The 18,091-nt window shown below is 42.2% G+C and overlaps 1 protein-coding gene across 1 annotated transcript; it reads left to right on the top strand.

The window, feature by feature from the left end:
- Positions 1 to 4,825: 4,825 nt before the first annotated feature.
- On the top strand, positions 4,826 to 17,485 carry LOC309356008 (vomeronasal type-2 receptor 26-like; the record flags this gene model as incomplete). The annotated part of the gene is made up of 6 exons (XM_081887183.1): positions 4,826 to 5,034; positions 5,775 to 6,066; positions 11,936 to 12,370; positions 13,993 to 14,220; positions 15,607 to 15,733; positions 16,321 to 17,485. 6 exons carry the CDS (start codon positions 4,826 to 4,828, stop codon positions 17,220 to 17,222), a joined length of 2,193 nt encoding a protein of 730 aa, XP_081743309.1. The 3' UTR covers positions 17,223 to 17,485.
- Between the last annotated feature and the right edge of the window lie 606 nt (positions 17,486 to 18,091).

An 18,091-nucleotide genomic window follows, 5' to 3' on the forward strand; every position in this document is an offset into this window, starting at 1 on the left:
TCAAATAAGCCAAATGGCTTCAGAGAATACAGATGTGTTGTTTCTAAAGTTGATTCTAAAGTCTATTTCTACAGCTATTTCTGTTATAATAATTTTTATTAATTTTAAATTACCATTCAATAATAGCCTCATTAAAACAATACCAAATTGTACTACTAATACTAATCACTTAAATACTGAATCAGATAATTTAGGTGCCCCCCCCCATTGCTAGATGATTTCCTTTATTTCTGCATTCCAAAATCTTATTAATTTCTATTATATTCCAGTGAAAATAATAATCCCTTATACAACAACTGCAATATTAATAACTTCTATTTGTGTTGACACATCAAATGATTTATAGAACTACAAATGAGGCACTCAAACTATATCCTTGTTCTTCCAGTGTGTGGCAGTTATTCTGTCTGTGGTGTCTCTTCCGATCCTTGTAAAATGTTGTGCCTATTGTGACGGAAAAGTTGGTTCCACAAGTATTTCTTTTTACTTTTTTCTCCTTCCAGCAAATGCTTAAAGAACAGCAGCCACTGATTGGCTGTGGTTCCAGGAGGGAGAGTTTGAAAGGAACACACTTCGAGGGAGATGGAGTTAGAGTGTGCTTAAGAGGGGAGCTGAGTTGAGGTGGTTGAGGAGGGAGGCTGGAGAGATTGTGAGTTAGGGAGACAGGATAGGAGTGTGGAGGAGGGAGAGTTGGTTCTGGAATAAAACATCCACTCTAAGTGTACCGTGAAGGACTGAGTGTATTGCCCTGCAGGAGTAAAAGGACCAAATCTTTCTGGGAGACTGAGGGTGAGACAGGAGAAGGAGGAGCTGAAAGAGATGAGTCTACTTAGATCTCAAACTAATCTTGAGGGGAGAGACTCTTCTGAGGAAAGAAGAGACACCCAAAACCCAGTGAAGGATGGTGGGGGGTGAGCCCTTAAGACTATTACTGAAAGTACCTCATGAGCTGCATTTGTTAAAGGGGTGGGTAACTGAAGGAAAGTACCGCCTTAGAACTATAAAACCAAAACCTCTAAAAGTGAATTGAAGTGAACTAGCGTATTATTATTATTGAAGTAACCTAAGTTTCTCCACTTGTATTATACTTCCTTGTTCTAAAAATAAATCTTTATTGTTTATTTAAAGAACACCTGCTCGAGACTCCAACTTCTTTTTTCTTTTTTTAATATAATTTTTATTAACAAACCAATCAAATCACATTAATTCCAAATTACAGAGCCAAATTTTCCATTCCTCCAAGACCCATATTCAAATAGACAGACGCCATTTCATCACTCCGTACAAAACATTCTTAAAGTCTGCCCATTAATCCTCGCAGGCCTGTCACTCTCTCCTCAATCTTCTTAGGGAGCTCTGCCAGGTCAAACTCACAGTCCAATATGATAACAAAGCCATGGTCTCCTCCCCCTCGATCGTAAATCCTGCAACCAGGCCTGCTTCCTAGCGAGTCTCTTTTTATAACTGCATCATTCCAAAGGCCTTTCATTCCTTTCCAGATATTCCACAAAGCATGTCTTTGATTAGTAATTCATTTCCACACAGTTCTTAATCATCCCGCTTATAATTAGTAGTTGCAACGATTCTTCTTGGGGGGTGAATTGTTAGGTAATCACATTAGATAAAAAAAGAAAAGTTTCCTCCCCCCATTCCGTCCCGTTCCTACATACTGACCCTTTGATGTGTCTTCTTCTTGAGATATTTTGCTGTTGAATTCAGCCCGTCGCTCGACTTCACAGAGGTCACTTCACATAGCAGTCTCAACTCCCATTCTTCACTCGAAACATGTGCATTTGCTGCTCTCTAATTGTTTATTTTGAGCTGCTGCAACCAGGCGCGCTATCGGAGACAGCGTCCGGGAGAGCCGAGGACCCACACAAGGGCTGTGCGCCTAGTGCCCTCACCCCCGGCATCTTTCGAACTCGGGGGTGATATATTGGCACCACAGGCAAAGGCAGTGTCCCCCCATTCCCTGGGGTAACAAGGGAGGCTGCATACTCCCATATCAGCCTCTTAATTTCCTCGTGTGAGCCGGAGAGATGTTATTGCCGGCCATCTTCCAATGCGCCCCTAGCGGCCCCCCGAGACTCCAACTTCTTGGTTATCCCCCTCACAAAGATCCCCCTGGTATAGTGAGGTTTTGTTTTTAAGCCTTCGGGTCAAAGGTTGTTCGGTGAGGTGGGGGCAATATATTTAAGAGAGAGTGGACACATGGGCTTGAGTGGTAACTGAGGTGCCAAGTTTGTGCATCCATCTTTTCCAAGTTGTTGCTGTTCTCCATCATGCTTTGTGTGGATCCGATATCCCATTGGTCTATTGATGCTATAATCCAGTGTCCCCATTTCTTGATAAGGCAAGGATGCTATTCAGAATTGCTGCCATCATTCAGTTAATATGATGGCAAACTATGTCTGATCAGTGTTACATAGGTGGGAGAGTGATGGATACCACAGTACTAACAAATTAGGAAGCGGGGAAAGGATGGGGCCAGCTCAACTCTAGACATCCTGCTGACATTGTAGGTTCATTCCTTGCTTATGATTTTGTGATGTTACAAATATAATTACATTGGCAGATCCGGCTTCCTGTCTACCAGCTGCAGTAATAGATGCTTTTGGATTCACTATCTGCAGTCTGGGTTCAGAGCGCTCCTCCTAGGCTGGAAAAAATGGTGAACACTGCTTTTTTACTGGAAGCCGAATCACATGACAAAGCGATGCAGTGACTTTTGGAAAATGTGGGATAACCACTTCTCCCAGGGCATGATGGGAACCATCAACAGTTGCAGGAATGAAGGATACAGCATCATATATGGACGGGAAAACATCATAGTGGAAATTGTCACACGCAGGAAAGAATAAGGACTACACTTAAAGTTCCTCACTTGAAAGTTTATAAATTACCTAATACAAATAGAAATCACATGGAATGCAATGGAAATTATTAACATAGTGGAACACAGAAATAATGAAGATTCATGGAATCATAGAATCATAGAGTTGGAAGAGACCACAAGGCCCATCGAGTCCAACCCCCTGCCAAGCAGGAAACACCATCAGAGCACTCCTGACATATGGTTGTCAAGCCTCTGCTGAAAGACCTCCAAAGAAGGAGACCCCACCACACTCCTTGGCAGCAAATTCCACTGTCGAACAGCTCTTACTGTCAGGAAGTTCTTCCTAAAGTTTAGGTGGAATCTTCTTTCTTGTAGTTTGGATCCATTGCTCCGTGTCCGCTTCTCTGGAGCAGCAGAAAACAACCTTTCTCCCTCCTCTATGTGACATCCTTTTATATATTTGAACATGGCTATCATATCACCCTTTAACCTCCTCTTCTCCAGGCTAAACATGCCCAGCTCCCTTAGCCGTTCCTCATAAGGCATCGTTTCCAGGCCTTTGACCATTTTGGTTACCCTCCTCTGGACACGTTCCAGTTTGTCAGTGTCCTTCTTGAACTGTGGTGCCCAGAACTGGACACAGTACTCCAGGTGAGGTCTGACCAGAGCAGAATACAGTGGCACTATTACTTCCCTTAGTAGTGATGTATGGAAGTGAGAGCTGGACCATAAAGAAGGCTGATCGCCGAAGAATTGATGCTTTTGAATTATGGTACTGGAGGAGACTCTTGAGAGTCCCATGGACTGCAAGAAGATCAAACCTCTCCATACTGAAGGAAATCAACCCTGAGTGCTCACTGGAAGGACAGATTGTGAAGCTGAGGCTCCAGTACTTTGGCCACCTCATGAGAAGAGAAGACTCCCTGGAGAAGACCCTGATGTTGGGAAAGATGGAGGGCACAAGGAGAAGGGGGCGACAGAGGACGAGATGGTTGGATAGTGTTTTCGAGGCTACCAGCATGAGTTTGACCAAACTGCGGGAGGCAGTAGAGGACAGAGGTGCCTGGCGTTCTCTGGTCCATGGGGTCACGAAGAGTCGGACACGACTAAACGACTAAACAACAACAACAACAATTACTTCCCTTGATCTAGATGCTATACTCCTATTGATGCAGCCCAGAATTGCATTGGCTTTTTTAGCTGCCGCGTTACACTGTTGGCTCATGTCAAGTTTGTGGTCAACCAAGACTCCTAGATCCTTTTCACATGTACTGCTCTCAAGCCAGGTGTCACCCATCTTGTATTTGTGCCTCTCATTTTTTTTGCCCAAGTGCAATACTTTACATTTCTCCCTGTTAAAATGAAGAATGAAGCCATCAAATTTAGCATGCAAGGGGAAACGTTTAATTAAATCATATAATTGACATTTGAATAATTGGCATTCATAATTGCATTAATTAGATAAAATTGGTATTGTTATAATGAGGTCGCTATTGGAACAATATTGGTAAATCAATAAAAATATATATTTAAAAAATAATAATAGTAATATTTTGGCAGTTCCCCTACTGCTGATGCGCCATAGAATCCAAAAACACTGCACAACTGATTCTCTCCCCTATCATTACTCAAATTACAATAATCAATTCACCTGACTGAACCTCCAGATGTCACAGTGGAAAAAAAGACTCAACAAGCAAGCCTGAAATGATTATAAGCTCCTCTGTGCTCCATAGACAACTAGGCTCTTACTTATCAGTTATCAGTTTCCCTCTTTCATATCAAACCACTGCATCTTATTTGGTATCCAAGGCATTGTGTTGTGACAATCTTCAAGCTAACAATAAGGTGGATACATGTCCCTTACAGTGCCAAATTGACAGAATCAGCTGCCACCCAATTTGTCTTGTTCAGATCAGGTGGAGGAGAGGAATAATACTGTCCGGAGAAGCAGGGGAGTCCATGCAGACAAGTGTATTTGCCATCAGGATGTTCCTCCTGCTGCTTCTGCTGCTCCCCAATATAGTGTCCCAAGGACAAAGCGCTAAATGCACCACAAATAATCCTGTTCATGTTCCACACGAGTGGTATGAGCCAGGTGACCTGGTCATTGGTGCAATGGCATCTCATATTTATTACATAGTCCCCAAATTATCCTTCAAGAAACACCCTTCCCAGGACTTCATTGATGCCCCACTGTAAGTAACCGTTAATTAATATTATTTTAATTATTCCTGATATGATTGATTGGGGGGGATAGCTTTAGAACTTTGTTTTTTAAATGTGTCGAGAGATTTTATTAGAAATCTCTGTGCATACAGGCTGTGTCCATACTCTCAATGAACTATAAGCTTTTTTGATTCTAATTGTGTAAAGAGAGATAGAAAAGATAGTAGGAGAAAGAGAAAAGAGATGGAATAAAAAAATAGGAACGGTACTGAATTTTTTTGATGATACCCAAATTTTCAAGGTACTGAAAACAAACACAGTATTCTTAGATTGCCCAAATAAGTAAATAAACTTTGCTGGCTTCATCCTCTATTTATAGGCAAGCAGGTGAATCTCTCCTATCTAGATTCTGAGCACTGTTTAATTTCCCCATCAAACAAAATCTCACTTCATTCACTGACAATGTTGACAGACGGGAAAAAAGAGTAGGAGAAAGAGACAATGCATAAAAACCTAGGAGAAACATATAGCCAAAAGTGTTGTACTCAACTTTGTTGATGATACCCAAATTTTCAAGCTGGTGAAAACAAACACGGTTTGCTGAAGATATCGAAGAAATGTGCAACGGCTTTTTTAATGACACAGTATTATGAGACTGCCTATTAAGTAAATAAACTTTGCGGGCTTTGTCCTTTCTTTCGATAGGCAGGCAGGTGAGTCTCTCATACCTAGATTATGATTAATTTCCCCACTCTTATTTCATCTGCAGGGTGGTGACAAAGTTTTACCAGCAAATCCTGGCCTTGGTGTTTGCTGTTGATGAGATCAACAAGAATCCCAGGATGTTGCCCAATGTCTCTCTCGGCTTCCACATCTATGATAGCTATTATGATTCAAAGATGACCTACCGAAACACTCTGGACCTGATCTTTAAATCACATCACTTTGTTCCCAACTACAGGTGTGGCATCCAGAAAAATGTCATAGGAGTCATAGGGGGACTTAGCTCTGATAGCTCTTGGTGCATGGCAAACGTCTTAGGTCTTTTCAAGATTCCACAGGTAGAATATGGATTTTGAAAAACAGAGATTTCATGCTGTCCTTACATTAGGAATCTACTGATTCATAAATATGGAGTGGGGAAATGAACCAAGTAAAAGGGGTATAATATGCATATCCAACAATGTGTGTAACATTGACCATTTGTGTTTAATAGATGTCATAGAATATTGCTGTAAAGCTGCCAGGTATGTAAAGGAGGCATGGGACGCGGGTGGCGCTGTGGGTTAAACCACAGAGCCTAGGACTTGCCGATCAGAAGGTCGGCGGTTCGAATCCCCATGACGGGGTGAGCTTCCGTTGCTCGGTCCCTGCTCCTGCCAACCTAGCAGTTCGAAAGGTCATCAAAGTGCAAGTAGATAAATAGGTGCCACTCTTGAAGGAAGGTAAACAGTGTTTCTGTGCGCTGCTCTGGTTCGCCAGAAGAAGGTTAGTCATGCTGGCCACATGACCCGGTAGCTGTACGTCGGCTCCCTTGGCCAATAAAGATAGATGAGCGCCGCAACCCCAGAGTCGGTCACGACTGGACCTAATGGTCAGGGGTTCCTTTACCTTTTATGTAAAGCAGGCACCCAGACTGGTTCATATTCATCAATCCTTTAAAGCACTGCACTGGCTTCCTGTGAGGTACTCAGTATATGACATTGGCATTGGATTCATAGGCAAAAATAGCTGAGAACATATTAACTAAAAATGTTCCTGCCCTTAAAAATCAAGATAGTCTTTTCCCAAAGTATGATTTTAGTCAACATTGTTCACTTTCAGAGGCTAATTGAAAAAGTGTTTTCTTGCTTTGTTCTGGCATTTGTCATCTGTCACTTCAGAGCGTTATATAGTGGTGTCAGCATTGTGCTATTCTCCTGCATTGTTGTATTTCATTTTAGTTGTTTTAAATAGTGCTGGTACAGTATTTTGTATTTTATTGATATTTTATATGATTTAGTTTATTGTGCTCAGAGATGAATAGTATTCACAATCTAATGGAGATCTTCTGGATTTCCCAGGAAATCTTCCTGAGAGAGTTCTTAGTAGATAGAGAATCAAGACCTCCCTACAATCATTAAAAGGGTTACAGATGAAAAGTACGTGATCAACAATTTCAATCACTCCACTTACACCTTGGAGTTTTGCTTAAGCTGTAGTGGTTAAGAGCGGTAGTCTTGTAATCTGGGGAACCGGGTTCGATTCCCCGCTCCTCCACATGCAGCTGCTGGGTGACCTTGGGCCAGTCACACTTCTTTGAAGTCTCTCAGCCCCACTCACCTCACAGAGTGTTTGTTGTGGGGGAGGAAGGGAAAGGAGAATGTGAGCCGCTTTGAGACTCCTTAAAGGGAGTGAAAGGCGGGGTATCAAATCCAAACTCTTCTTCTTCATCATCTTCGTATATTAACATGAGTATATTGACATGATAAATGCTTCCCTATTCTTCTTTATTTAAAAAAATACTATTTATTAAATTTTCCAATTTAACAATCCAATCAAATCATATTAAATATTCCAAATTATACATATTATTCAACCATCAAACAGTCTAAATATTATGCCAAATTATAAAAAAATTTGAAGATTATCTTCCCATGTTCTGAGGTCGGGGGTGGTTCTGATCATCTTACGTCTGCTGCTTTCATAATTTTCACGATAGTTCCCATAAATCATTCCGATGTTAATGCTCAGTACATTTCACAGCCTCTGAATAAGCAAGATAAAACAAAACAATATATTCTGTGTGGAATTTACATCCCGAGTTCCCTCTGTATGTTCACGATGTCTCTTCACAAAATGATGTTTCCGCCAAGCCAGTCCAAAAATCTTCTCACCTTGGGCAGCAGCCAAGTCAGTCCAGATAAAATCAAAGCAAGGCATCGGCCCAATGCTTTTAAGACAAGGTGTCCTTCAAATGGTTAACCTGTCCAGGGAAGGTTTTGCCATATAAAAGTGGGAATGCAAATATTAAGTAAGATATTAAAAGGCACCTATTCCCCTAAGGCTCCACATTTAATTTGACAAGCTGATCTACTTTCGGTCATGGCCGCTTGTTTAATTGGAACTGCGTCATTCTGATTCTAATTCTGGACAAACTTCCTAAGTTTTTTTGGCGTCTTTCCAGACATTCTCCAAATCAAAGTTGGGAAACTCTTTGTTGTTGTTGTTTAATTGTTTAGTCGTGTCCGACTCTTTGTGACCCCCTGGACCAGAGCACGCCAGGCCCTCCTGTCTTCCACTGCCTCCCGCAGTTTGGTCAAACTCATGCTGGTAGCTTCGAGAACACTGTCCAACCATCTCGTCCTCCGTCGTCCCCTTCTCCTTGTGCCCTCCATCTTTCCCAACATCAGGGTCTTTTCCAGGGAGTCTTCTCTTCTCATGAGGTGGCCAAAGTATTGGAGCCTCAGCTTCACAATCTGTCCTTCCAGTGAGCACTCAGGGCTGATTTCCTTAAGAATGGATAGGTTTGATCTTCTTGCAGTCCATGGGACTCTCAAGAGTCTCCTCCAGCACCATAATTCAAAAGCATCAATTCTTCGGCAATCAGCCTTCTTTATGGTCCAGCTCTCACTTCCATACCTCACTACTGGGAAAACCATAGCTTTTACTATACGGACTTTTGTTGGCAAGGTGATGTCTCTACTTTTTAAGATGCTATCTAGGTTTGTCATATCTTTTCTCCCAAGAAGCAGGCGTCTTTTAATTTTGTGGCTGCTGTCACCATCTGCAGTGATCATGGAGCCCAAGAAAGTAAAATCTCTCACTGCCTCCATTTCTTCCCCTTCTATTTGCCAGGAGGTGATGGGACTAGTGGCCATGATCTTCTTTTTTTGATGTTGAGCTTCAGACCATATTTTGCGCTCTCCTCTTTCACCTTCAATAAAAGGTTCTTTAATTCCTCCTCACTTTCTGCCATAAATGTTGTGTCATCTGCATATCTGAGGCTGTTGATATTTCTTCCAGCAATCTTAATTCCAGCTAGGGATTCATCCAGCCTAGCCTTTCACATGATTAATTCTGCATATAAGTTAAATAAGCAGGGAGACAATGTATAGCCTTGTCGTACTCCTTTCGAACCAATCAGTTGTTCCATATCCAGTTCTAACTGTAGCTTCTTGTCCCAAGTAGAGATTTCTCAGGAGACAGATGAGGTGATCAGGCACTCCCATTTCTTTAAGAACTTGCCATAGTTGCTGTGGTCGACATAGTCAAAGGATTTTGCATGAAGCAGAAGTAGATGTATTTCTGGAACTCTCTAGCTTTCTCCATAATCCAGCGCATGTTTGCAATTTGGTCTCTGATTCCTCTGCCTCTTCTAAATCCAGCTTGCACTTCTGGGAGTTTTTGGTCCACATACTGCTTGAGCCTTCCTTGTAGAATTTTAAGCATAACCTTGATAGCATGTGAAATGAGTGCAATTGTGCGGTACTTGGAACATTATTTGGCACTGCCTTTCTTTGGGATTGGGATGTAGACTGATCTTCTCCAATCCTCTGGCCACTTCTGAGTTTTCCAAACTTGCTGGTATATTGAGTGTAGCACCATAAGAGCATCATCTTTTAAAATTTTGAATAGTTCAGCTGGAATACTATCACTTCCACTGGCCTTGTTATTTGCAGTGCTTCTAAGGCCCATTTGACTTCACTCTCCAGGATGTCTGGCTCAAGGTGTGCAACCACACTACCTGGGGTGTACGAGCCATCCATATCTTTCTGGTATAATTCCTCTGTGTATTCTTGCCACCTCTTCTTGATGTCTTCTGCTTCTGTTAGGTCCTTACCACTTTTGTCCTTTATTATGGTAAGCTTTGTATGAAATGTTCCTTTCATATCTCCAATTTTCTTGAACAGACCTCTGGTTCTTCCCATTCTGTTGTTTTCCTCTATTTCTTTGCATTTCTCATTTAAGAAGGCCTTCTTGTCTCTCCTTGCTATTTTTTGGAAATCTGCATTCAATTTCCTGTATTTTTCACTATCTCCCTCGCATTTCGCTTGCCTTCTCTCCCCTGCTATTTTTAAGGCCTCGTTGGACAGCCACTTTGCTTTCTTGCATTTCCTTTTCATTGGGATGGTTTTCGTTGCTGCCTCCTGTATAATGTTGCGAGCCTCCATCCATAGTTCTTCAGGCACCCTGTCCACCAAATCTAAATCCTTAATTCTGTTCCTCACTTTCACTGTGTATTCATAAGGGATTTGATTTAGATTGTATCTTACCGGCCCTGTGGTTTTTCCTACTTTCTTCAGTTTAAGCTTGAATTTTGCTATAAGAAGCTGATGATCTGAGCCACAGTCAGCTCCAGGTCTTGTTTTTGCTCACTGTATAGAGCTTCTCCATCTTTAGCTGCAGAGAATATAATCAATTTGATTTCGATGCTGCCAATCTGGTGCTGTCCATGTGTAGAGTCATCTCTTGTGCTGTTGGAAAAGTGTGTTTGTGATGACCAGCTTGTTCTCTTGACAGAATTCTATTAGCCTTTGCCCTGCTTTATTTTGATCTCCAAGGCCAAACTTGCCAGTTCTTCCTTTTATCTCTTGACTCCCTACTTTAGCATTCCAATCCCCTATAATGAGAAGAACATCCTTCTTTGGTGTCACTTCTATAAGGTGTTGTAAGTCTTCATAAAATTGGTCAATTTCAGTTTCTTCAGCACCAGAAACTCTTTATCCTCTTCCAAATATATCTGCAGCCGAATACTTTGAACTTGGTTTTCCACTTTTGAATACTTGTTGTTTCCACACAGTTAATGACTATTAGAATCATATTATATCACCAAATAAACCACCTATCCAGTCTCGCTTGCTCTAAATAATCAGGCAGTTGGTTCTTTCAGAGGAGGATTTTGCCATATAACATAGCAAAATGAAATATAATAAATAACAAAGGAGGCTCAACACCCCCCCCTTCAGTTCCAACATACGAATGTCATGTGGCAAAGACACATGAGAGCAGAAGCAGCAAAGCAGGCTGGGAAGTGCTGGGACTGTACAATCATTTGGGCCTACTAAAGTTATTCAGGCCTAACTGCTAACCATTGAGTCATTCTGACATGTGACTTAGTAGCCAGATTCACTTTGTGCTCTCTGTAAGATGTGAGAGTCGGTCTGCATTAGATGTGAACAGAGTCTGTACGTAATCTCAGTCAAACTGTATGGAACCATGTTTATGAAGAAGTTTATTGTAACTCAGTGAATCTTTTATTCTTTAAAAACTCTGCATTATTAATTTACGCTGCGCATCAACGAAGTCTACGTAGATGTTAATCCTTCTTCCATTCAAATACTTTTTAGCACCTCAGTGACTCAATTAATTGGGAGAGTAGTTTCTTCCCCTTCGCTCAGATCATGTCCAAAACTTAAAGCTTGCTGTTAAATGGTGGTGACTTTGGAGGGTTGCCAAGAAACTTTCCGGGCTTTCCATCCAGCGTCCCCAGCCCCTCCTTCTGAATTTGGGGCCAGGTATTGGGCGATGTGCAGATGACCTGCCACTCCCCAGCCTGAGGAGTGTAGGGTGGCTGATTACTCCCATCTCAGCCTCTGATTCCAGAACGTACAGCGGTGATGGAATTCAGCAATCCTCCATCGCAGCTCGCCAGCAGCTCCTCCCCCAAATGCTCCCCTATTCTTGGATACAATCAATATGTACAAGAATGAAGCTGTGATGATGCCATAATAATGATAAATATCAACAGAAAACATTGAGCAAGGTTATCTTGGTTTACCTATATAAGCTGGGGTCGGTGCTCTCCCTAAACTTGGTAAACTTGGGATATAGATTCAATATATATTCAATATTTAAGTGTGTGTGCGTGCACGTGTTTATATCTAAATAAATTGGAATATCAGGAGTTCTTGTTTCCACTTGAAAACATTTGGCTTTGGCTTTTTCCAGATTTCATATGGTTCATTTGAACCAGCCATAAATTATGGAACCAAGTTCCCTTCCTTTTACCGCATGGTCCCCAATGAAGACCTTCAGTATCAGGGAATTATCCAGTTACTTCTGCATTTCAGATGGAAATGGGTTGGGCTCATGACTCCACCTAATGAAGCTGGAGAACGTTTCTTGCAGAATATTGAGCCAATGCTTTTCAAGAATGGAATCTGTTCAGCATTCACAGAAAGAGTGGAACACAATATACATTATAATACTAACTTACTAGAAATGGTGGACATAAAAATTTTATTACCAACATTCACAACCACCAAAGCTATTGCAATTCTTCTATATGGAGAAAGTAGATTTATTCTATGGTTGGCAAATGCTTTTATCGTGATGGAGTTTACTCAGCTACTATTTCCTCAAAAGAAGTCACATGAAGGAAAAGTATGGATTACAACTACCCAAATTGATTTCATATTATATAGCCTTCAAAAAAAATTTAATGTTAATATACGAATTCTCCATGGTGCAATATCCTTTGCAATTCACTCCAAGGAGATTCACAACTTTAAAGACTTTCTTCAGCGTATATATCCTCATTGGACAGACACAGATGGTTTTATACAAGATTTCTGGGAAGATGCATTCAGTTGTTCACTTCCAAATTCCACTCTCTCAAAAACTGTGTGTACTGGAGAGGAGTTGCTGGAGAGCCTCCCTGCACCATTTTTTGAAATGAGCATGACTGGCCACAGCTACAGTGTTTATAATGCTGTCTATGCTTTGGCACATGCCTTAAATAGCAGGCACTTGGCTGGAGCCATCCGCAACAGAAGAGGTGCTAAGGGACAACTCTCTCCTCAGTTTGCAGATCCTTGGCAGGTATTGTTCTCTGTTACAAAGCATTCACTGCATTGGTACATTATGTGAGTTGGCATTTAATCATCAGTAAAGAAATAAAAGAATAAAACTTAAGAAATTAAAAATAAACCTTTAGTAAATTTACTGTATGAAAGATGGGAATTAGAGTATTTCCTATAATGATACTAAACAGACTTTAGATGACACAGACTTTCAGAAGCAACAGACTACCAACAACTACAGGTAACTGCAGCTGTGGCAACTACCTCCTTCACACTGCAAACCTCTCCGTTTTTTCCAAATATCCCTCCCCCGTTCTCTCTGTGTCTCTCACCTCTCCAGTTACCCAGTGGTATAAGGTTGGGGACCTGGGGTCCATGGCCCCGGGCACATAATTCTGAGGGAGCACAACCAGGACCCAACCCCAGGCACTGGCTATTGCAGGGATCCTCATATCCAAGAGAAAACAGATGAGCAGCCCATCAGGGAGCTCCCACTACCTGGGCACGTCCTGGAAGGCCCCGTCCCCAATTCCTCATCTTTCCCTTTCTGCCAATCACCAGGGGTTGCTGGCCTCACTGGTAGGTACCCAGAAGACACTGGCAACTGTTTGATCACTGTCTCTAGACCCTGCTTTTCTCCCTTCTCCTCTTCTGCCTCTGAGTCTGGATTTCAGTCTGGCACATCCTCTTCCTGCTCCCTTAACCCTGTTGCCTTTTCTGCTTCTGACACCTCTTCCTCCCAGTCTGCTCCCTCTTCTCCCACTGACGACTCCTTGTCATCCCACCACCAATCCCCTGGCTCTGAGCCTCCATTCCGTGGGGTTTCCCTTTGGGGTTCCTCAGCAGCTGCTTCCTGCCACTCTTCTGCATCCAACATCCAACCATGCTCAAATCCACTCTATAAACTATGAAAAGGTAAAGTCCAACGTTCTCATGTTGCATTCCCATCATTCCAGAACATAAGCTCTCATCTCTTCTCATACATGACTTCTCAAATCCCTTCCCTTTCTTGGATCTTGACAAAGGCTCGTCTCAAGCAAGCAGGTGTATGGTCTCATCTCTTCATAATATATTTATGCAAGTCTGTTGAATGTTGAATTGACACTGGTTCATGATTCCCTACCCCTTCTGTATGTGCAACTAAAATATGGATGTTCTCCATTGTGAACTGAAGCATTTAACTTCAATTCTCTTTCCACTTAGCTCCACTCATTCCTGCAGAGAATCTCATTCAACAACAGTGCTGAGGATGAAATTACATTAAATGAATATGGAGAGTTAGCAGCTGGCTTTGATATTACCAACTTGGTCACTTTCCCAAATAATTCCTATGTCAGAGTCAAAGTGGGAAGTTTGGATCCTCAGGCCCCTCCGGGCAAAGAGCTCACCATTAATGAAGACAGAATCAAATGGCACAGACGCTTCACTAAGGTATGGAAATATTGGCACAGTCCCTGAAAACCCAGAATTTGTGGTTATCCATAAAATGGGATGTAACAAAAGCACTTCACACATTATTCATTTTGAAATTCACTAGCACTTGAAACCACTTCAGACTATTGATGAGTTAGAATAGAGGAGTGCTCCCAGACCTCTTGCTTCAAATGGAATGCAACTCCTCCCAGAACAGGTCAGGCGGAGGAACCGAAAGCATTTCTCTCTGAGACAGGAGGTGGCCTAACAGGAAACCACTACCCAAAAGTCATGGAATGATTTCCTATTGCTAGTTTCTTGTAATGACCCTGCAGGTAGGAGCAGAACCACTATAATGGCTTACCTTTAATTCCTTGTGCCACACAAAGGAACACCATGTGGACTCCTTGAAGCAAAGGCCGTTAGGTGGTGACTCCATCAAAAGGCCAAGCCAGGGGTGAAATCACACAGAATTCGGTGTGATTTCTCCCCTGGCTTGGCCTTTTGATGGAGTCAAACACAGCTATAAGGTTGGATGGTCCAGGCATGAATACTGACATCTTCTTAAGCTTGTATGATAGTTAGAACAGCAGCTTTTTACCCTACTGTATGTGCCACTTGGGACGCAGGTGGCGCTGTGGGTTAAAGCCTCAGTGCCTAGGACTTGCCGATCGAAAGGTCGGCGGTTCGAATCCCTGCGGCGGGGTGCGCTCCCGCTGCTCGGTCCCAGCGCCTGCCAACCTAGCAGTTCGAAAGCACCTCCGGGTGCAAGTAGATAAATAGGGACCGCTTACCAGCGGGAAGGTAAACAGCGTTTCCGTGTGCGGCTCTGGCTCACCAGAGCAGCGATGTCACGCTGGCCACGTGACCCGGAAGTGTCTTCGGACAGCGCTGGCCCCTGGCCTCTTGAGTGAGATGGGCGCACAACCCCAGAGTCTGTCAAGACTGGCCCGTACGGGCAGGGGTACCTTTACCTTTACCTATGTGCCACTTGTGTGTTGTTGTTGTTTAGTCATTTAGTCATGTCCGACTCTTCGTGACCCCATGGACCAGAGCACGCCAGGCACTTCTGTCTTCTGCTGCTTCCCGCAGTTTAGTCAGATTCATGCTGGTAGCTTCGTCCTCTGTCGGCCCTTCTCCTTGTGCCCTCCATCCTTCCCAACATCAGGGTCTCTTCCAGGGAATCTTCTCTTCTCATGAGGTGGCCAAAGTATTGGAGTCTCAGCTTCAGGATCTTTCCTTCCAGTGAGCACTCAGGGCTGATTTCCTTAAGAATAAGTGTACCTACGGATAATTTCACGCTATTAGTCCTCCTATTTACTATTAAATCACTTGATAGTGGATATTTGGTAAATTCCCCAAAACAATATCATAATATTAAACTCTTCCTATCTCTTTGGATAGGTGCCACCGCTTTCTCTGTGTAATGCCAACTGCCATCCTGGTTACGGGAAGAAAAAGAAGGAGGGGGAGAAGTTTTGCTGCTATGATTGTGATCCATGTCCAGAAGGAATGATTTCAAATGAGAAAGGTTAGAGATGACATCTTAAGATAATGCAGAACCTCTGGGCTCCTGGCAATTTTGTAGACATTAAACTGCTGCAGGAGAAAAGGATTACATTAACAGATGTGTTCATCTCATTGTTTATAGATAACACCAATATATTTTAATCTTTAAAACATCTTGAAGATTTCTTTTTTAAGTGGAAGCTAATATGTTTTTCCCTCTAACTTCTACAAAATTAGGGTGGAATAAAAGTGGTGTTTTCTCCTCTAAGAATTAGGTTGTTTGACAATAGGGTGAAACTCTTATCAACCTCGCTTTTCTGACATCCAAAGATTTCAGCTGTAATGCATTTCTCATTTTGTTCTACTGTTTATGTGGCTCTAAGAAAAAGCAGGGAAACAATAAAGAAAAAAAAGATGTCACCCATGTAGAAAATTCCAGAATTGATACACAAGTTTTATTTTTGATACACCTAGTACAAAAGCATTTGGGCTTGAAGCTCTTATACATTCTGACGTAGAAAACACTATGCTAAATGGACTAGTGATGTGAAATTCTTAAGAATATTTTTGGTTACTTCAAATTGTCACACATTGTTTGTGTATTTTCAGACATGGAAACATGTATCAGTTGCCCAGCAGATCAGTATCCAAACAGCGGCCAGGATCTATGCATTCCTAAGATTCCAAACTTCCTAGCCTTTGATGAAACCCTGGCCATAGTTTCAACTTCCTCTGCACTTTTATTCTCTCTCATCACAATTCTGGTGCTCAGCATCTTCATTAAGCATCGCAATACAGCCATAGTCAAAGCTAACAACCAAAGCCTCACCTATGGTCTCCTTATCTCCCTCCTCTTGTGTTTCCTCTCTTCTTTGTTATTTATCGGAAAACCTAATGTGGTGACTTGCCTTCTCCGACAAACTGCTTTTGGCATTGTCTTCTCAGTGGCCCTCTCCAGCATCTTAGCCAAAACCATATTGGTGGTTTTGGCATTCATGGCTACCAAACCAGGATCCAATATGAGGAAATGGGTAGGCAAAGAACTGGCTTATTCCATTGTCTTTTCCTGCTCCATTGTTCAAGTAGGGATCTGTGTCCTCTGGCTGGCAACCTCTCCCCCATTCCCAGATGTGGACATGCACTCAATGAGTGAAGAAATTATATTCTTATGTAATGAAGGGTCAGTCCTCATGTTCTATTGTGTTTTGGGCTACATGGGCTTCCTGGCCATTATCAGTTTCACTGTGGCCTTCCTAGCCAGGAAGTTGCCTGACACTTTCAATGAAGCCAAGTTCATCAACTTCAGCATGCTGGTCTTCTGCAGTGTTTGGCTCTCCTTCATTCCAACCTACCTGAGCACCAGAGGAAAATACATGGTGGCTGTGGAGATCTTCTCCATCTTTGCTTCTGGTGCTGGGTTACTGGCTTGCATTTTTTCCCCTAAATGCTACATTATTGTGTTGAGGCCAGACCTGAACAACAAAGAGCAGCTAACACAAAGAAAGGTATAAATGACAGTGGAATTTGTGGTTTTATTGGGTCTTAGAATACATGGGCTTGCTGGCTGGTATCACTTTCCGAGTCCCTGCTCTGGATCTTTGTAGAGTTTGCTCCTTAACTGTTTTGTCTGCCAAAGATGTCCCAAAGGCAACGGGTAAAGATTTTTCCTCAGGTTCTACTCCCAAAGCCTTTTTCACAAATGAGTAATGCTGTAAAGCAGTGGAGGTTTAGGTTCAAAATTTCCTTCTCCTAGGTGGACTCCCTTCCTAGGTTTAGGAGACCCACCTGCCCCTCATTTTTTAGCATTGGACCCTAACTCACTGAGGATTTGAGGCCCATTGGCTGTCCTCACCTGGTTTACGGAGCCAGTTCAATATGATTCATGGGGTGTGGCTGCTGTTGCATGCTGACAATTTCTAGGAGCCACAGTTGAGAGCTGAGTGCAGGGTGGGAATCAGAGGTAGACAAACTATCCCAGAAGGAGCACGACTTGTTCCCCGCTAGAGTTACTACCCCTTCCCTAACACTCCATACATCCCTGTCATGTATTACTATATATTTAATGCAAATGGAATTTTAATAGCAAAACTAGCAAAACTGTCAGACTTTCAGTTAAGAAATGGTTAAGTTCAATTGATGAATGTTGTACATAAATGAATGTTAATAAAAAGTCTCTTAACAATTACTTCCTGGAATCTGCAAATTCATCTTGAAGACAACACAGAAACAAAAAACATTGTGAAATAGTTAAGGGCTCTACATTCTTTATCTCTCACCCACAAGGCAGCTGAGGAAAAAAGAAGGAGATGTTTAAAACAGCCATTTCCCTTGTTTTTTAAATAGTTTTAACAAAGAAAAGTAGCAGAGATATGCAACAATA

This window comes from Podarcis melisellensis (genome assembly GCF_964234715.1).
Source record: "Podarcis melisellensis genome assembly, chromosome: 13".
NCBI lineage: Eukaryota > Metazoa > Chordata > Lepidosauria > Squamata > Lacertidae > Podarcis > Podarcis melisellensis.